This window comes from Pyrus communis, chromosome 3, assembly GCF_963583255.1.
Source record: "Pyrus communis chromosome 3, drPyrComm1.1, whole genome shotgun sequence".
Taxonomy (NCBI): Eukaryota; Viridiplantae; Streptophyta; class Magnoliopsida; order Rosales; family Rosaceae; genus Pyrus; species Pyrus communis.
The window spans coordinates 13,724,321-13,746,425 of record NC_084805.1 but is presented as its reverse complement, the minus strand read 5'-3'; the positions used below and the strand labels follow the sequence as shown (position 1 = coordinate 13,746,425).

Genomic DNA, 22,105 nt, shown 5'->3' with positions numbered 1-22,105 from the left:
GTGTTAAATTTAGCTAGCATTCCTCTAAATAAATTTGGTTGATTTGATAAAAAAAAAAAAATTGTTAATTTTGTAACAATAAAAACTAGTTTTGCCAAACCTCTTAGTGGTTGGTAACTATTCTAAAAATAAAATAAAATAACCTCTAACAAACTTACCAAATAAGAAATAAAAAAATAAAAAAAAAAAACAAAACAAGAAGGTCATACATGGTTAACATTAAATAATCAAAGATTGACAAAGTATTGCTCCCCACTGATGATGACTTTGACCCAACTTCCCCGTTGCCCCTCATTTCTCCATAATATTAATTTGATCATTTGCTTGTTAACTTCTAATATAATAGACTATATGATTAATCAATGATTTCTCTTTTGTTCATATATGTAATTGGCTACGATGACTGTATCTGCAGCTCCTAGTTTGTTTCCCACGGTTTTTTCAGAAACCTTTGAAAATACAACCCTAGTTAATAATTGGATTTATAAGGAAATCAACAAATATTGGATTTGTATTTATAAATTATTATGTGCACAGCTAATGTCCACGTACGTATCATGCAGCAAAGCAGTGTTTGACCAAACTTGGTCTCAATTGGAGAGCTAGCAAAGCTCCCATTGGTAGTGTCACTCTTTTGACTAAGTTTTCAAAATAAACTCGCATGTGTTTCACTCTACCATCTCTGCAAGTGAGATCTTTATTCAAATGTAAATATATCTTATATTCTTTTATGAATAATATATTTTTATTATATAGCTTTCATCATAATTATATCGTTTAATTATTTAAATATATTAAATAAATGAATGTTAATTACTTAATTTGCTTCAATTGGAATATCAATTTGTTTATACATTTAAATAACTAAACGATATCTAATTTGAATGATTTTTTTTTTATTTGATTGATCTTTAAATTTTTTGGACAATAGGATTACACATAGGAATTTGATAAAATATTATACAATTAATATACGAGACATTCTACCCGTAATATCAACGAGGCTGTATGTAATAAAGCACAATACCTAGTATGTTGGCACAATATCGGTCATCTTGATTGTGGACTGACTGTTGGGCGTAAGAAGTTTATCATGGTATTAAAGCAGGCTATTCTCTTGACACGTCCTATACTCGACTTAATGATACGGACTGTTGGACTGACTGTTAGGCGTAAAAAGTTCTAGCTTAATGATATGGATTGAACGAATGGGCATTTGAAAAGATTGACGTTGGCTCCAGTGACTGAAAATACCGATCGAGGCGTTAGCTTCGGTATAATGACTTGACCAGTTCGATATGGGAACTGGTTTCCCTTGTGACCCCATGTGAGTTGTGGGAAGGTATGTTGAAGAATAGGATCTCACATTGAGCATTTTACAAAATAATATACAATTAATATATGGGAGAATCAACCCCTAATTTCACCTAAACCTTTTGTGAAAAAAAAAACCAAGACATGTGGTTAAGTTGGGACAATATCAGTGATGTTGGTGGTGGATTATATTAGGCTTATAAAGTTGATCACAATTAAAAATTAAGATTGGATAATTCCAAATATGAAATTTATATGGCTATTTGTTGCCGCAAGAGGTGAAATGTTTCCATTCACCATGGGGATGCAAGTATTATCTGAATATTAAAACAAGCATGGACACAAAGTTAAGAATTACTCTAGTGAGGGCCACTTCATGTGAAACGATCTCCGATATTTATGATTTTATAGCATGAAATATATTCTAAAGTTTGAATGGCTAAACAATTTTCGACATAAGGTTTTGATAAGTCCAAGTTAAAAGGGATATTGTTCCAAATAAGAGTTCCGCCGAGAATCTCATCTATATATAAAGGCAGGTCTCGGCAAAGTAGTAATACTTAGGAAATGAGTCTTCGTGAAAAAGGTTCGTCGAGGATCTAAGCTTTATATTGTTGAATCCCATATCGGCTAGAGGGGAAGGAGAAAAATAATTTAAATAGATTCTATTTAAATTGCTATTCTCTTTGCCCTCTAGCCGACATGGGATTCAACACATATAGGATTCAACCAATGTGTTTTCGTCTAGATTCATTAAACGGATAAGGTGAACTCCGGGGAATCCTAACCCGAGATAGATATGAATTGGTTATGGAAACAACGATGTGCGGAAAATAGTTCAAGTTCTTGGTGGATTATGATTGTTGCTTAGGCCTATGGATACTATAAATACATGACTTCATGCAATGAAGAATATGTCTCAAACCAAACAATTATCAAATCTTTTTACGACCCATCGCGATTGTCAACCCTTTGTTCCATTCGCTACATGATTAACTACTCTATAACATTGTTACCAATGTTCGTCGAAACTTGTGATGACATCTATCGATAGCTACTGTTTTATTCTAGCATTTACTTCTGTCAAACTGTGCTCAGGCTAGCAGATTGTCAAGACCCACCTGTCAAAACTTCTTGAGTAAAGCATTACGTCGGACATATGGTGCGCACAACTGGGTTGCACACAAAAAAAAAAGGAGAAGGAAGACACGAGAAAGAAAAAAAAATTGGAGAAGGAAGAAGCAACAATAGGTTGTAATTAAATATTATTCCCTCTCTACTTAGTTGGGGTCAAAAATAAATCTATTGACAAAATATCCATGGGGTTAGAAATCTGTAGGATCATGAGTAGCTATTAACTCTAAGGTGGCTCCACTGCTAGTCATACTTACATACACTATTAACATGATCTCCAATCTTTACTCAATCAATTAATTAGAAAGATTGCTCGCATCCAAACTCCCATCCAAATGCCACATTTAGCAAAAATCATACTGATACATAAGTTGATGATGATGATGGTGAAATTCATTGGTTGACCATTATAGTAAAGTCAAATAAGATTAGAGAATTTTTATGATGCTCCCAATACAGAATATTTCAGATTTTTATTACCATTAAAATTTTTATTAAAATAAAAAAAAAATTTAACGGTTAAATAATTTGAAATATTACACACTCCGAAACACCATAAAATTTTCGCAAAAACTAACAGCATTGTGTCGCAATTAAGACTATTAAATTGTCCACCAGTGACTCTCTTTGTCCTCTCTAGTTCACACCATTTATACCCTAGGCTCACCTACATCCTACCACAACCTCCATCAAAATTAAAAAAAAGGGCTTCAAAAGTCCATCGTTGGTAGGCGCCAACAAATTTATTAAAAACCCCACCCTATAAGCTTTTGCTCGACAATTCTCTATATAAACGCTTTCAAGTTCCTATTGCTCTCTCATAACCATAAGCGCTTTCTTTTTCTCTCTTCTCTCTGCTCTCTGCTCTTCACATTCGCAACCAAAAACCACACGTTAAAAAAAAAAAAAAAAAAGCTCAAAGCAGCTTTCGTATTGCGAAAATAGCCAAAACCCAAATCCCCATTTTTTGCAAATTTTCAGTTTTGGTCGATATATTTTTTTATTTTGATATCCGAGATGGATTACCAGTATGTTCTTGGTGGGGTGTTGGTTTCTCTGCTGGGCTCTGTTTTCTTCATGATCATCAACACCACTCTCAACGGCGAGAAGAAGAAGGTGGTCGAGAAAGTTTCCAACGGCGTTAACGGAAATGGTTACGTGAGGATGCCGTCCCAGAACGGTAATTTTCAACCGGAGAGTGCCAGTGGCACGGACGTTGTCATTGTCGGTGCTGGAGTTGCCGGTGCTGCCCTTGCTTACACTCTTGCGAAGGTCACAAAATAATTCTCTCTACCTATAGAATGAATATCATGGTTTTTAAACAGTTTCCAAGTTCCTTAATATAATTATTTTAATTGAAAAAATTTAGAATTATGATGGTGAATAAATGAGAAGAAGTTTCCTGTTTGGTGACGGAGAAAATTAAAGAAAATTTGCATTTCATTGCTGTTGAACAGAAGACGCAGTCAATTAATCATGACTAGAACCTGTTAAGTACTTTTTAAATTCTATTCTCCTCAACAGCCCAGCTAAGCTAAAAGTTAATTAAGCAGTCTAAGCTTCAAACTGTTTTCTGACTTTTTCTTTTTTATTAATCTCTCATTTTTTTTAAGAAGTAAAGGGACTTAAATATATGCTATGAATTTTTAAATGAACTCTTTCTTCCTTTGATTTGTTTGTTTTGGGAGAAGATTTCAACTGAGCGCTCCAAGCCATTTAATTATTCTTTTTTCACACTGCTAAACTTGGGTATCTTATTGTAAATAGTTCTTTTTGAGAATGCTAGCAAATTAAGCAATCAGATCTTGGTTAACAATCTTTGATCATTTGAGCTTTTTAGTCTAAACATATGTTTTTCCTCATTGTTATAGGACGGACGCCGGGTACATGTGATCGAAAGAGACTTGAGTGAGCCAGACAGAATTGTTGGTGAACTATTGCAGCCTGGAGGCTATCTCAAATTGATTGAGTTGGGTCTTGAAGGTAAGCAATTGCTTAAAATAGTTTTTAATCAATTTTCATAGTTTCTATTCTAATTGAGTAATTAGTACTAAATTTCTCACGCATCGATTTTGATCAACAATCTTTATTGTGGCTTGTAGACTGTGCAAATGAGTCCATTGACGCTCAAAAAGTATTTGGTTATGCTCTCTACAAAGATGGGAACGACACAAAACTGTCTTATCCCTTGGAAAACTATCCTTCAGATATCGCCGGAAGAAGTTTCCACAACGGACGTTTCATTCAAAAAATGCGTGAAAGGGCTACAGCTCTTAAAAAGTACTTCCCATTTTTCGATGTTTTCGTGGTCTTTCGATTGTTTTGATATTTTATATTTTTCAATATGTTGCTCATGTCCATGTCCCTCGAATTTTCTCTACAGCGTGACACTAGAACAAGGAACTGTGACAACCCTAATTGAAGAAAAGGGCACCGTCAAGGGTGTGATGTACAAGAACAAGGCTGGAGAGGAGATGAGATCAAATGCTCCATTAACAATAGTATGCGATGGGTGCTTTTCAAATCTCCGCCGCAATCTCTGTACTTCCAAGGTTGACAATCCTTCTTGCTTCGTCGGCTTGATCTTGGAGAACTGTGACCTTCCTCATGCAAACCACGGACACGTGATTTTGGGAGATCCATCACCTATCTTATTTTACCCTATTAGTGGTACCGAAGTTCGTTGTTTGGTAGATGTTCCCGGCACAAAAGTACCTTCAGTAGCTAATGGTGAAATGGCCAAGTACTTGAAAAATGTGGTTGCTCCTCAGGTATCTATTATTTGCTTCACATTTAGAACTTCTAATTTCTAGTCATTTTGATCTCAATCTAACAAATATTCAACAATCGAAAGGGACTAATCCGAGGACTTTGGTATTTCAGGTTCCCCCTCAGCTCTATAGATCTTTTCTCGCAGCAGTTGAGAAAGGAAACATCAGAACAATGCAAAACAAAAGCATGCCTGCTACTCCTCAACCCACTCCCGGTGCAATTTTGTTAGGGGATGCATTCAACATGAGACATCCTTTGACCGGAGGAGGAATGACCGTGGCTCTTTCCGACATTGTTCTTCTAAGGGATCTTCTTAGACCCCTAAATGATCTCAACGACGCACCAGCTTTGTGCGAATATCTAGAATCATTCTACACACTTCGCAAGGTATAAATCAGCATTCATATACATTATTTATGTTCTCTTGTTAGTTTGATATGCTATGTTATAATATCCTTCAAAGTCTTACAAACATTACACTTGACGTATCTTAGCAAACAAACATATATATCTTGTATGTGAAATGTTTGCAATTTCTTCTTTGTTGATAATCGTGGTTTGTTTTGAATTGCAGCCTGTGTCATCTACCATAAACACATTGGCCGGTGCCTTGTACAAGGTGTTTTGTGCATCACCTGATCCGGCAAGACAGGAAATGAGGGAAGCTTGTTTCGATTATTTGAGCCTCGGAGGCATATGTGCAAGGGGACCAGTATCTCTACTCTCTGGCCTTAATCCTCGTCCGATCCACCTTTTTCTCCATTTCTTTGCCGTGGCTGTCTATGGAGTAGGTCGCTTAATGATTCCATTCCCTACGCCTAAACGTGTATGGCTCGGGACCAGATTGCTCCTGGTACGTTCACTAAATATCCCAGACTCCCAGTACTTTCTCACATCACCATGCTTGTCAATTACAAAATGATACATACTAAACTTTTCAATTAAACTAGACTTTATGATTTTTTTGTTTTCAGGGTGCATCAGGAATTATATTCCCCATTATTAAAGGTGAAGGAGTTAGACAAATGTTCTTTCCTGCAACAATCCCAGCATATTACAGAGCTCCTCCTCTTAAATGAAGAATTGGAAACAAGCATACATGAAGAGGATAAAAAAATGAAGAACCGTAATCGCTTTTAATTGCTACGAGAAACTAATTGTATCTTATCAGCAGAAACCTCCCCAAAAATAAAATCACGGTGCGTGGTTAATGCCTGTAAACAGGAGAGAAAGAAATTACATATGTTCTTAATTCTTTTTAGCATTTGTTGTTCTGCAAAAAGGGAACAAGACTGCCTCAAGAAACTTGTATCAAACTCTAGCAGTCCGTAAATAATTCGCACGTAATCTTTGGCTTAATTATGTTCTACACGTTAAAGATCTTCAACTCTTGCACGTTTCCAGCCTTTTTTCAAGTTTAAAAGTTTCAATCTACCCTAGCTTTTGGATTTTCGTAGTTTCACACGAATATGCTTTTGGGGTCAGCTGGCTTGTCAAATCCCAACTAACACAACTTTATCTCCATTGGCACTGGCGATCCACATAGGTATGCTCTATCCGTCTCGTCAACTATTGCTACACATGCAACTGTCTCATGTTCATTTAACGTTTTCTTTTAATTATAACTGGCAAAATGCTTAACAAAATACCTCAAACGACTTGAGATATCCAAAAATAACTAGCCAAATTGGTATTCAAGCTTTATCTTGTCTGCAAAGAAAAATTCTTGGATTCGCCATTGTTTATTACCGACGAGTTTCCTTGTGAAACACGCATGAAAAGTTACACTTTTAACGTGAGAGGATACTATATATATATATTTGGAGGGACCACATAAATATAAAGGGGCTGAATTGGTAGTTGCTTTGCATTATGTACATACATCTCTTTTTTTTTTTTTTTTTTTTTTTCTTCTTGTGCATAATTATTCACACGTCACACATTTGGCCAATAGGGCAGATTTTTGAATTATCAATTTTGGCGTGCTGTGAAGAGAAAGATATCCATAATACGGTGATATGTGACATTTAAGTATATAATAAAAGGCAGGGGGTCCATGGAAAGAGAGGGCCATATAACCTAACAGTTGTCCTAAATTATTAATTGTATATGGTTCAATTTTGGTAGGCTGAGTCTGAACCTGACCTAACTTTTATTCAACTCGCAATTCGATCACTAACCTCAAGTCTCCTTCCAAAACTTCTCTAAATTGCTAATTCCAAAATAATCCAGCCCACGCCATAACTCAACGATATATGACATATAATAAAGGACATGATGGGATGCATGTGATGCAAGTTTTTTTAGGTGGTGATGTAAGTTAGAAAGGGTAAATGTTGTGGCGCGTGAGGTGGTGTTTAACATCGGAAAGTTAAATTCCGTATGAGCTTATAAGAAGTTAGATCATTATCTTTTTGTTAATAGGTTTTTCGGTGCAATCTCAGCTTTATGTAAGAGAAAGGGAAAAAGAAACAAAGATTTAACAATGAATTGTGTGGGTGGATTGCCTGGTGATAGTTAGGGACTTCTTTTCCAAACTCTCTTCCCCCACTTTAACGTAGATTAATATAGAATATCGCTTGTACTAAACAGAAAGTCAATAATTAAATACTATATTAACATTAGATTTAATTTATAATTCAACAAACTTAGGTCCCTTTTGGCATTGTGTTTTTTTCATTAAAAACTGTTTCACATTGAAGTTAAGCAATAAATAAGAGGAGTCTTAATTTAATAAGAGTATTAATTTAATAAAACTTAATAAATTCTTTTATGTGTGGTGGAACTGATAGAATTAAATGCACACCACAAAGTAGCACACAAATGTCTTATTGATTTTCCTTATTAACACTAAGATTTGTCAACTGTAGCATATGAAAATAAGGGTCTTTCCCTCAAAAGATTGTTTTATCTAACTACTTAAAATGTCACAAAAACTGTGTTGCTGTCCCTACTGACCAGCCACCGAAAAATAATTATTAGACCGACTTACACTTATATAAAGTCTACGAAATTTTATATGAAGACACTAGACACACAGAGCTACACTCACACAAATTTTTGGAATTTTTGGAGTTGATTTGCTATTTAAATTAAATCAAACAAAAACAGGACAAAAACAGATTTTAAGTAGTTAGCAAATTTAGAAAAACGAGTTAGGGGAATTGCTATCCACCACCAAATAATCACGCAAACATGTTATGTTTCATTCAAATTCCTTTCATTTTCGGATGAAGATGCTCAAGTTGGCTCAATGTTAGAACTCAACCTATTACTCTTTCTTATGTAGTATGTTAAGAGAATGACGTTTTCAACTTAACCTAGTCCCTAACATGCAATCTAGAATGGTGTGTTCATAGATTTAACAAGTAGAAATCATTAAGAACGAAAAGAGCTTGAGTCATCACAAGGCATCGTAAGTACTAGCGTTGTCTTACGTATCCTAGAAATTGATTCACATGTTAATTGCAATTAACAAGTACTACTCTAGAACATATGTAGGTCCTCATTCGACAAGGGCAGGCACACACATATTCATAGCATTAGAATCCTAGATATGCTTACTAAGTATGCATCCATAGAAAACACATAAAGAATTCATCAATGAGACAGGTAGTGAACCAATTTTCATCCATTCATAAAAGTAATTCAAACGAAATGTCATAACAAACTTGCAATCATATTCGGGGCTTCAAAATAGCCCCTAACTACTAAAAATTAGTTACACACATTTTTCAAATTAAAACCAAAAGAAAGACATGAGTTTGAGAAGACAAAACCGAAAGAAGAGAATGCCAAGATTTCCTCCTTCCTTTCCTTCCTTTCCTTCCTTCCCCAATGCAGCAGCCTTGCCTTTTTTCCTTGCTTTCCTTCCTTTTTTTCCACCTTTTTTTTCACTGTTTGCCGCTGCAACCTGCATCCCTTTCTTCTTTTCTGCTGCCACAGTTTTTTTTTTTCATAACTCACCCCACTAACAGTCATTTAGTGATGACAATAAGTGAGAGGAAATGCTAAAACAATTGTAACTCTTTGGGCAGCCTTTATGCCCATTACTCCCATTTAATTTTCCATTTCCTCTGATATTTGAATAGGTGTCAGCTGGCTTGTTCTTGGCTGCATCAGTTTTGGCTGCTAGTTTTATTGAATTTATTGCTTTCAATGCTTTCTTGTCAGTTACAAACTGCTCAGCCTCTTGGGAACCTTTCAGTGTTAAAACAGCCATAACTTCTTCTAGAAAAATGTGAAATGCTCCAGAAAATAGACATCCGTAGCTTTCTAAGCATATAAGGCTCATTCTCTAATTCATTCTGAGCTGTCCATAACTTGCTTCCAAAGTCAGCTGACCTGCACAGGCAGTTTTGACGAATTTGTTACTTAAAATTCCACTTGTGTTATTTTTCTTTTCTTTACTTGACAAATCCTACAAAACACAAAAACAAAGTCAAAAGCTCAAAAATATAAGGAACTAACTAAGAAAAGACAAGTGAATTTGATGTAAAATTTATATAAATATGAGCTTATCAAATACCCCCACACTTAGCTTTTGCTAGTCCTCGAGCAAAACAAAGAAAACATGAAAAAGTAGCAACATGAAACACATTAGCTTCCCCCGATGTGACCCTCATAGAATTTCATTCAAGAAAACAAATCATCAAGAACCTTAGCTAGCACCAAACAAGCTAATCCAAGCTCATCTTCCTTATTCAAATGTTAACAGCGACCTTTTAATCATCCTTGAAGTGTAGTGTGTGTAATAGCCATACTAATGCAATTTCAAGTTTGGTTTTAAAACACCACATGCAAACTAGTGACCTTCTCACGAGACATACACTCAATCACACATATGTTTAGTTTAACGTGTTTCGCTCAAAGAATCAAATGTGAATGATCTACCATAAGCTTGCATAAAGATCTCATCTCCACAATCATAATTGCAAAACTAAAATCAAGAGGACTTTTATTGGATATAATGAGGCTTAGGGAGAGGGTTATAGAAATGAAAGGATAGGTAAACACAAGTTCCAAGCTACAATGCAAGCAATTCTTTTGTTGAGATTTATACGAACTCAAGCTCTCCAACCACTCTACTAATACCTTCAATCACTCCCCTAAACTTTTTATTTGCTTTGTATACAATTTTTCTTTTTTTTTTTCTTCTTTTTTTTTTTTATTTTTTTATTTTTTTGAACCAATTTTCGCACATAACTAAATACAAACATGAAACACCCCCACACTTATTCTTTTGCCAAACTCCTTCAAAGTACTTCACAAACATTTCTCATAAGACAATCTCACATTGCTCACTAGCTAGCTTGGAAAGGGTAAGGAAAAATGTTTAAGGTATAAAGGTAGACATATCTGGTGATAAGAAATAAAAGGCTCAACATATATGGCTCAAATTGGCAATCTAATGATATCATTTTTCTTTAGGAAACATGCTTATTTGGGCCATGGTGATAAACCTAATGCCTCTATCCTTTTCAAGTTCATGCAATCAATGACAAACATTTCGAAAGATCGTTACGCAAGTTCTAGAGATGTTAGTCACATAAGTTCATCGCACATGAAAGAATAGGAGTGTATGAAAAATGCACACACTTTCAATAGGCTCAAAAACTCACATAGGTTGTATATGGTCACTATGTTCACATACGAAGCTTTAAATCATGCTTTAGTTTCACATCAATAAGGCTATGTGCTTTTGGTTTTTCAAAGATGATTAAACATGTACAAAACTAACAAGAGAATAAGGAATTTCACACAATACATGCTTACTAGTTCTTGATCACCGTGGTTCAAATTCAATCCAATTATATCATTGGGTCGGGAAACTAACAAAAATCTAATTCAAAACAATAAAGAAAATAAGACTATTTTTGGACTTTTTTCATTCTCAGAATTTTCTCTCTTTTTATTTTTATTTTTTATTTTTTATTTTTTTAGAGTCAACAAAACTAATTAAGAAAACAAAAAACAACAAGGAAACAAATGAAACCAATTCTTAGTCAAAGGGACGAAAATTTTCAATTTGGTCATTTTTTTCAATCCTTACCCCCCCCCCCCCCCCAAAACTTAAACTGGACATTATCCCCAATGTCAGAAAACACAATAATGCATAAAATAAAAATAAAATAAAATCGTAAGAAACAAAATAAAGCATTTGGACTGAAAACTTCCCCAATTTGTAGTAAAATCAAATGATGACCCCAAAACTTCAATTCTGCAATAGACTCCAAGGGTGGACATAACCAAATATTCCTACAAAGAGAAGAAATAATTCAATGTAGCACGCAAGAAAACTCAGAAAAAAAAAATGAAAAATTGAAAATGACATAAAAAGACAATGAATAGAAATATTGGGTTGCCACCCAATAAGCACTTGCTTTTACATCTGCAGCCGGATGGTACCAAGAGTAATCATTCAAGGGTTTGAGTCTATGTCCATTCACTTTGAACACGTTTCTGGTCTTTGCACTTTGGATTTCCACTGCACCATGAGGAAAAATATTAGTTATAACAAACGAACCAACCCATCAAGATCGAAGCTTGCCTGGAAATAACCGAAGGCGAGAATTAAATAGAAGAACTTTCTGTCCAATGGCAAAGCTCTTCCTTGATATCATCTTGTCATGAAATGCCTTTGATTTCTCCTTGTATATTCGACTAGACTCGTATGCATCGTTCCGAATTTCATCTAACTCATTCAATTAAAGCTTCCTCTGCTGTCCGGCAACACTCATGTCCATGTTGTAGGCTTTGATTGCCCAATAAGCTTTGTGTTCTAATTCTACTAGAAGACGACATAGTTTCCCATAAACTAATCGAAATGGGGACATTCCAATTGGAGTCTTATAAGCAGTCCTATATGCCCACAATGCATCGTTCAAGCGCATGCTCCAATCCTTCCTACTAGGACTCACAGTTTTCTCCAAAATTTGCTTCACCTCACTGTTTGATACTTCTGCTTGACCACTAGTTTGCGGATGATAAGGTGTAAAGAAAACCATTTGAAGATGGAAAAGGTCCCATGAAATCATTTGAAGATGGAAAAGGTCCTATGAAATCAATGCCCCACACATCAAAGATCTCAACAATCAAAATAGGGGTTTGTGGCATTTGATTTCTTGGGCCCAAGTTACCTGTTCGTTGACAACGATCACATGTTGCACAAAACTCGTACGCATCCTTAAACAAACTAAGCCAATAAAAACCACTCTCTAACACCTTAAGGGCTGTCCTCTTTGCTCTAAAATGGCCGCCACATGCATAAAAATGACAAAAAGTTAGAATAGATTTAAACTCAGATTCAGGGACGCACCTTCTAATCAATTGATCAGGGCAATATTTCCACAAATAAGGATCATCCCACTCGTAGTATTTGGCGGTTTTGACAAGCTTATCTTTCTGAGCACATGTAAAATCATCTGGAATCTTTTTGGTGACCTTGTAATTGATAATATCTGCATACCAAGGGTCAGTAACCTTTAATGAAAACAATTGCTCATCCGAAAAACTCTCACGTAAAGGGATGAGATATTCCTCTGTATTTGAGTGCACAAGTCTGCTAAGATGATTTGCTACAACATTCTCACTCCCTTTCTTATCCTTGATCTCCAAGTCAAACTCTTGAAGCAGAAGTATCCATTGAATGAGTCACGGTTTTGCATCTTTTTTTTGTGAGTAAATACTTCATAGCTGCATGGTCAGAAAACACAATAACTTTAGTTCCAATCAGATAAGATCTAAATTTTTCTAAAGCAAATACAACAGCTAGAAGCTCCTTCTCTGTTGTTGAATAATTCAACTGTGCATCATTGAGTGTTTGTGATGCATAATAGATGACATATGGCACTTTGTTGACATGCTGTCCTAGAATTGCACCGACAGCATAGTCGGCAGCATCGCACATTAACTCAAAAGCTAAACTCCAATCTGGTGGCATGATCACAGGAGTCGTGGATAATAACTCCTTAAGTTTGTTGAATGCTACCACATACTCTTCATTCATATCAAATGTTACATCCTTTTGAAGCAAACGGCACAAGGGTCTAGAAATCATTGAGAAGTCCTTCATAAACCTACGGTAGAAACCTGCATGTCCAAGAAAAGAACGAACCTCCCTGATAGTAGTAGGGAGAGGTAAAGAACTAACAAGTTCTACGTTAGATTTATCAGCTTCAATTCCATCTTCAGATATGATATGCCCTAGAACTAATCCATGCGAAACCATGAAATGACATTTTTCCCAATTTAAGACCAGATTAGTTTCTTGACAACGTTTTAAAACTAGGGACAGATTATGTAGACATGTATCAAAAGAATCACCATAAACTGAAAATTCATCCATGAACAATTCAATTATTTTCTCAATCATATCAGAAAAGATACTTACCATACACCTTTGAAATGTGGTAGGGGCGTTGCAAAGTCCAAACGACATCCTCCGATATGCAAATGTGCCAAATGGACATGTGAAAGTCGTCTTTTCTTGATCCTCCGGAGCAACTATAATCTGATTATATCCAGAATATCCATCAAGAAAGCAATAATGAGAATGACCAGCTAACCTTTCTAACATTTGATCAATGAATGGAACTGGAAAGTGATCCTTGCGTGTGGTGCTGTTTATCTTCCGATAGTCTGTACAGACTCTCCAACTATTTTGCACACGTGTAGGCACTAGCTCACTAGCTCTATTCTTAACAACTGTGACTCCGGATCACTTCGGAACTACTTGAACAGGGCTCACCCACTTGCTGTCCGAGATAGGATATATGATGCCAACATCAAGAAGCTTGATAACCTCTTTCTTGACGACCTCCATCATGAGTGGCTTCAAACGGCGTTGAGCTTCCCTTGTAGGTTTTGCACCTTCCTCCAGCAGAATCTTATGCATACATGTAGCTGGATTTATACCTTTGATATCTGCAATGCTTCAAGCTATGGCAGTTTTGTGATCCTTCAGTACCCATATTAGTTTCTCCCCCTCTTCTGCTGTGAGTTGTGACGATATGATGACCGGTAATGTTTCATCCTCTCCCAAAAATGCATACTTCAAATGTTCAGGAATCAGTTTAAGCTCCAATTTGGGTGCCTAAATCACAGAAGGAAGAATTTTTTCGTTAGAAGTAGGAAGAGAAATAAAATAGGAAGAAGACCCTAATAGATGTTGCAGACACCAAATTTCTTGGATGCTAAACCCTTTCTATGGGTAGAAGTATTAATAAATTGTTTGTCATATTAGAAAGAAAAAACTGTTTCTTTTGGCATTACAATTTGTTGACATGCTAGTTTGTCCTCCCATATTAAACAAGCATTATTTACCGTGCTCTCTGACCCTTCATGAATAAGTTGTTAGCCCATGAAAATTGAGGCCTTTGTTTTACTATGAAGATTATATGAAAAAGATCAAATAAGATGCACACATAGGAGATGCCATAGTGCTGTAAAAAGGCTCCAGTTGGAAATTTGAAACTTAAATAAGATGCAGTGAAGCAATTGGTAGGAAAATTCGGAGAAAAATTTCAAAAAGCTCTGTCACTAAAGAGCTAAAAACTAGGAGGAGACAAGGGACTAAGTACTGGTTTGGTACTCAGCTGTTTTTATAAAAAGTGAGTATAAAAAAAAAGTTGAGCTCAAAAAGGTGTTTGGTAAACAATTAAAAACAGTTTATTTTCACAGTTTTGGGTAAAAAAAACTGAAAACGTGAAGCAGCAAAAATGAGCTTTGAAAAAAGCTGAAAACATGAAGCAGCATAAATGTTGGATTATGATTTCTTGTTAAATGTTGGATTATGATTTTTTATTAAACGTTGGATTATATGTTTAAGAAAAAGTTTATAAATGTATTTCTTTTAAAAATAAAGTATATTTAGTAATTCACCTTTATTTGTTAAGAAAATTAAATTAATGGCACATCCAGTATTATACTCTTTTTGGTCATTTCACACAGTCACAGTTGTTTTACAGAAAAGTTTACCAAATACTATAATATGGCTTTCCAAAAGCACTTTTACAAAAAAGTTTACCAAACACTCTATTACTTTATTTCACAACTACTTATTCTCACAGCACAGCAGAATCAGTTTTTTTTCAAAGCACAGCAATACCAAGCCAGCCCTAAAAGCTCTATTTCAAAGAGCTCAAGGTGGGAGGGGAGAGAAAGGACCGAAAAGATTTTTGATCTCGAGTTTCCTTAAAAACACAACCTTTGAAGTATCTTCTTATGCTCAAGAAAATCTATTATTCCTACATGCAAATAAAATCACGGGGAGATGAATATCAAGAAAACAAGAAATTTAAAAGTGTCAGGTTTTAAGAAGATTCATAAACAAGTAGAAACTTCATCAAATTATTTAGTTTGAGATTTTATTTTCTAAATGGGTGTAAAAATAAATCTACATTTTGAATTGGGTTTGAGAGGGTAGTTTAGATAATAATTTTGGGTTTAAAGAGATATTAATTCTTTAACTAAAAATAACAAGGGTTTAAAGAGTAAGTTAGGTGTAAAAAGAAGTTGCATGAGTTCAAATAAAATTTCTCTATTGAATTTTAGGATGGTTAAATGTACTAGAAAATTAAAAATATTTAGCAAAAGTTATATATATTGAGCAATTGGGATTAAAAATTCAAAAATATGTTAAATAAAAAAACGATTATGTTATGCCCATATGGCTTGAACCAAACTAATCGTATTATATATAACCAAATCAAATCACTATATTGTAATTGGTTTGGTCATGCTTTTGGAGTAAAACTGATCCAATTTGACCCTTCTCTCCCTAATATAAAATGACAAATTGAGACTTGGACCTTAAGATTTTCTCAAATTATAGATGAGGTTTACTTGAACTTAACTCTAATTCATAAAATTGTTCACATCACATGTCAACCTTACAAAGAGCTTCAATTCAATTTAACTTCTTTTTTCATTGTAGGAAGTCAATTTTGAAAACTCTTCCAATGTTAAAAAAAAAAAATAAATACTTATAACGAATAGGCTTATTATGTTAACATCTCATAAATTGTTGCATGAACTCCACATATTTCATATACCCCACATTTACTTTTCAATTAAAAATTATCTTAATACACTTCATGTACTTCCCCATAATACCCTCACACCCCACATTCTCAATATACACCTTACATTTTCTATATACACCCCACATTTTCTATACACCCCACATTTTACAAATCTTATAACATTGATTTTTAATTTTAAGGACTAAATATAAACATTTGGACGTTTAGTTTGCCAAATGATTTCAAACCATCTGAACGTTTAGTTTGCCGCTTGATTTCAAATTGAATGATTTGAAAAATGTTTAGATTCATTTGAACGTTTCAATAATAATAATAATAATAATAATAATAATAATAATAATAATAATAATAATAATAATTTCAAAGCTACCATGCTGTATCCATTTTCTTGGGCATATTTTGTCCAAACCAAGTCGATTTGCAATAAAGCATCTTAGTATAGTGCAAGAAAGCAACTTATGAATGCCATTGACTCACTCTACAATCAATTCGGGGGCCCTGGCTTTTAAATTATAAGATTCATAAGTGCTAAGTCTTGAATTATGAGATTAAGTAGGACTTCGGGGGCCATGGCTTTTGCCCCCACTCTGCATTCTGTTCATGATCTCCCAGAAGAATATGGCCATACTATATTCTACAACCACTACCTAGTTGAAAATCACCATTAAAAAATGTTACACCCCACCCCCAATTATTTTGTAAATTTCATATTTTCCCCAAAAGGTTTTTGAAAATTTCTTTTTGGTCCCTTATCCTAATCTAATCCGAACCCTTTATCTCGATTTCTCTTCTCCCCCACGCTGCCACGTGGCAAACACCAAACTCCTATTCTCTTTCTTTTTTTCCTGATCTCCATGTCTCTCTTACTCTCGCTGTCTCTCTGTCACTCTCTGTCTCACCCTCCCTTAACTCTCTCTCCCTCTCGGCTCTCTCCATCTCTAGCTCTCTCCGAGGGCTTTTCTCACCAACAAACAACACCACCAACCTTGAGCTCCCTTCCGGCATCATTGAAACTCGACAAAGGCAAAAGAGTTACCGAGCTCCGGTATGGAGGATGAGCTTCGAAGTCTTTTCTCGAATTCCAATCACGATGGTAAGTTCTAAACCCTTTTGATCGTCTTTCCCTTATTACTGGTTGAAAAGTAACCCCTTTGTACTTGCTTTGGACGTCAAAACCAAGAAGAACCAGTTAGGGGATACTTTCTCAGTTTTTCGGTGAGCACCACCCCTTTCGAGGAAACTTCTGGCCAAACCATGGCGAATTGGCCCGCGTGCAAGGTATCAATCTCTTCATGTCATCGAGTACTACAACTTTCCTTTTTGTTTCACCCAATTTTGTTGAGTATTGAAGAAGTTATATCCATTTGTATCTTACCCAGTTTCCGGCGGATACCCGTGGATTCCAGGCCGTTTTCCGGCCAACTCCTGCCACGATGACGGGAACCAAGGGTATATTTCGATTCCTTACCTTTGGGGCTTCAATTTGGTATATTGAATGACATGTTTTGGTTGCGTTTTGAACTCCATCGGAGCTTGGGAATTCTCCGGCCGAAATCCAGCCTTCTCCTTCCTTGGAATCTGGTGACCCACCAAACCCAAGGCCTTTAGGCCTTTCCTGCCGAGCCCAACCCAAACCCATTTCCTTTTTATTTTAATTTTAGTTAAATTGTTTTAAACCAATTAGGGCCCTTTGGGCCATTTTCTGTTAAGGGCTTGAGCCCGATCCCCCTAGACCCTTTCAAAACAGGCCTTCGGGCCTTGGGAAAACTAGGGCCTTCGGCCTGTGTAGCAAAACCATAAACCCTTGGGCTTTAGGACCTAAGCCCTAATCCAAATCCAAACCCTAAGCCCAAGACCCTTTGACTCGGTCAACGGTAAGCGTTGACTTTGACTTTGACTAGTCAACGATCAACGTTGACTTTTCGTTGATTTTTTCGAGTTTTCGTCCGAGACCTTCCTAGGCTAATTTCGACGTCCTGAACACGTTTCCGATGTCCATTTTTCCAAAATAAGTCGTTTGAGTAGAGTTTGACTAAATGTACCCTTTATGTGCTTAGGGGCAATTAATTGTGGCGTTTCCGTCTTCGCTAATTGTGTGGCTCTTCGGCAGCTGAGTAATGTGAGTGGACCCCTTCTAAAATTACATGATTTCATAGTTTAATTGCATAAATGAAAAGCATGCCTTACGAGTTTATGGATTGATTTTATGTTAAGCATGTTTATCGAAATGTTGATTATCGTCTCGTTATTTTGTAAGGAATTAATTGTTGGCCTATATTGAGCTATATTTTAATATATCATATTTTCTATAAAAACCATGAACTGGTAGACTATCTGATGGATGACGATAAGATGCTAGAACATGTTTTAGAAACCCCTCTTTATAGTATAGACGATGGATGACTTTATACTATGAAGTGGTTATTTATGAGAGGTGTAACTATTTGTGCATACCTAGTGGACACAATGCCGCCTGGGGCGAGGATCTGGTGTTGGCAGTTAGGCTGGGAGAAATAATCCCTAGCTACGGGCTGAGGGACACGGAGCAGGCATTGGGCCAGGAGTTGGTAATCTCTGGCTACGAGCACAAAGACCACGGTGCTGGCATAGGGCCGGGAGTTATATTTATTCAGTGATCTTACTAGCAGCACACCACACTTACGACACGATCTGTGAGATGATTGATATTTTGATTTTCGTGATGTTTTTCCTCGATGTCTTTTGAGATGTTTTTGGCATGCTAGGGTTTTCAGTAAACCTATCACTTACTATGCTAGTAGTTTTCATTATTAAAACTTGGGGGTTGGTATGTTCACAACTGTTTTTATATTATGTATGTATATAAACTTGGTCCATTCACCTTTGTTTTGCGCCCCTATTCAAGTCTTAGAATCGAGGCATACAATCCCGACGTTAAGGCACTTCAACATCGGCATCTTCGAGTCGTCTCAATGTAGGACCCACTCCTTTATTCATTCAATTTTATATTATTTCTTTTAGTATTCTAATTAGCTGTATGCTCTAAACATGTTCCTAAATTGTTAATTCATTGTATTTCAATTCATAACCCTTATTTATTTCTTATTCTTAGCTTTTGTATCAATTAATTAATGGCTTTCGTCACCCTCGGGTGTCGGCCAGCACGTGTCTATCCTGGTATTCGGGCAATATCAAGGTTGGGGCGTGTCAAAAAAAGCCTTATTTTTAAAAATGTACTCTCACTAGCACTCAATATGTTTCAGTTCAATTTCTAAATCAAGGCATATCATTTAGATGGTGGCTACATTATTTAGACCTAGTAATAGCTTAAATCGTTCCACACTATCTTGGTAGTTGGCGTAAAGGTGTCGAGCTTATTTACTACAAGAGTATGCCAATTTTGTGCAACCGGTGGCATGGGATGTGCTAGTGCCAAAGGTAGTAGTACAAAACAAAAGGAGTCTATTAGTTTTCAAAAACAACATTTCATGTTGCAAAAAAAGTAAGTCAACTGTTAGTACCTGTATAAAGTGACTGTCATTGACTAAACCAATAGCAATGTCAGGAAGATTAGTGGCCTCATCTCCTAATACATATAAAGGTAGGAATGAGAGACATTGTAAACAGAATAAAAAAATCACCACCACACAACATGAAGCTATAAAATGGCCCATATATGGGATGTTCATCCAATAGAGTTTCGGTGCATATGAATTTTCAAAATAGTCAAGTGTTGGGTCAATCTTAGCACGCCTCTCTTTCCAACCAAAAGCTTGCTCATATAGGAATGGGCAACCACGTACTTCTGTCAATAGGTCCTTATGTGCCCTTGGCCATGAATCTTGACCAAATCCCATTACCTCAGCTATGACTCCATATCCACAATTATCATCTCCAAGGACATCAATCGCAATAGTAATGTGTTGCCTTATTGCCTCAGGGAATTGTCTCGTATATTGATGCGTAGAGGCGGCCAGAATGCATGAAAGGGAGCTATGACTCTATGCCATTCAAGATACTATAAATAAGTATGGTTATACACCCCACACTCAACCTCCAATTTCCATTCATCTCCTTCTCCAATGTTTACTCCTTTCAACATAAACGGGCATCTGCATTTTTTTAGTACAAGTATTCTTGGGTTTTTTCTTCTTATTATTATTTGCATTAGAATTTTGGTCATTAATATCAGACTTCCTCAATATGGATTGATACTCGCCATGTCTCTCATAAGCAAATGTTATTCGAGCTCTCTTCCTCCTTTAGTCAACCCTTCCTGCATCAGACCCATTGATGACGATAACCATATTATTCCTTTTTTCTTGTGTGCGAGTCCAATCAAGCAAATCATTTTTACTTTAGAACACCTGTACATACAGAATCATTGTCATTTGCCACTAACAAAATGTTTGCAGACATGCTAAGATTCCAACCTATATGATGTTCCTTATTATGAACCTAATGCACTATGATGCATAAAAGAATGCAAGAGTTTCCATGAAATTCAAAAATGCACATTGAGTAATGAGTCTAGTTACAGAATCCTTGATAGATTAAAGACTTTGGAAATCTAATTATAATTGAAGGACCAAAAAAAGTATAGAATACAAGAAATAAAGTCTAACCATTTGTAAGGGTTTAATAACATACTAAAAATAGTTACCTCGTCAGTATTAAATGCATTTGTGTAATCGACGACACTTGTTGCAACCTTAATGTCCCCTGTAAAGGTATTGCCTTGTATGTTATCCTGTTTAAATACACCAAAAATTTGTATCAAATCCTCATTTATTTACTAAGAATCATACACCTTAATTATTTGCTAAGAATCATACAACTCAATATCAATATTAGTCTTATGCTTTAATCGGTAAAGGGAGGCATCGTCTTATGCTTTAATCAATAAAACTTTTAATTTGGACAAAAAAATGCCGACTGGAATTTTGACAAAAGATGCAGCCTAGGATTTAAAGCATATGTGAGTTTGTTTGCAATTCCACCATTGAAACCCATATGCGTCTGGTTTTAATATTTAGTGGTAATTTTAGGTGTTTAATTGTTCATATAATCCATGTGAATCCTAAAAAACGAATACAAACATAGAAGCTTAAATAATGCAGCAAAAGTAGGATTAAATAATTATTGACGTCGTTGAAATCACTAAAACAATGAAAAATACGAATTCTTACCTCGTGAAGTTTTCGAAACATCGATTTCATGTTCCATTCGTCAAAAATATTTTTTCTCAATCAACATGTTTGTAGTTTCATTGGTTAGGGTTTGGTTCAACAATGAGGGTGAGAGGGGTTTTGATAGTTGAAGAAGATAAATAATACGCTAAAAGTAATTTGGGGGTGTATTTAGAAATTTTTTATTTTTTTAACCTAATAAGTTCAAAATTGTCATTGCATAATAGGGTACATAAGTCATTTAATATTAAATTTTAATGTAGGATGCATTCGGGAAATTTGGACCCCATATAGAATTATAACCATCCTTTTAATTTTATTATAATTAGAACCAAAAGTTGATATAAAAAAACTAATATACCATTTTGACAATGAGGGAAGCAATTACGCCCACCATTGCAAAGAATAGAGCTGTAACCACAAAACTCGTTTTGGTGTTATCTGATTCCAACACCTTATCTTTTGGAAATCAACTCCACAAACAGTTGATCTGCAGAAAGGACAATCCTTTTTCTATAAATCTTGTTACAGATCAGAGCCCAATTTGATTTTAATGTGTACTTAAATCCAATTTGATCTTCAACAAAGAGAAATGCAAGAGGGAAAGAAAGGGGGAGAGCATACTGCTTAGTGGTTACCTTGAATAAATGATATGATTGTCTTCGAAAAACA

General features: G+C 35.5%; 1 protein-coding gene across 1 annotated transcript; it reads left to right on the top strand.

Annotated features, from left to right (window-relative positions):
• The first annotated feature begins 3,264 nt into the window (after nt 1-3,264).
• LOC137727964 (squalene monooxygenase SE1-like) lies at nt 3,265-6,579 on the top strand. Its single transcript, XM_068466827.1, has 7 exons — nt 3,265-3,720; nt 4,320-4,431; nt 4,551-4,728; nt 4,832-5,219; nt 5,332-5,607; nt 5,795-6,073; nt 6,195-6,579. Exons 1-7 carry the CDS (start codon nt 3,466-3,468, stop codon nt 6,297-6,299), a joined length of 1,593 nt encoding a protein of 530 aa, XP_068322928.1. The 5' UTR covers nt 3,265-3,465; the 3' UTR covers nt 6,300-6,579.
• The last annotated feature ends 15,526 nt before the right edge of the window (nt 6,580-22,105 follow it).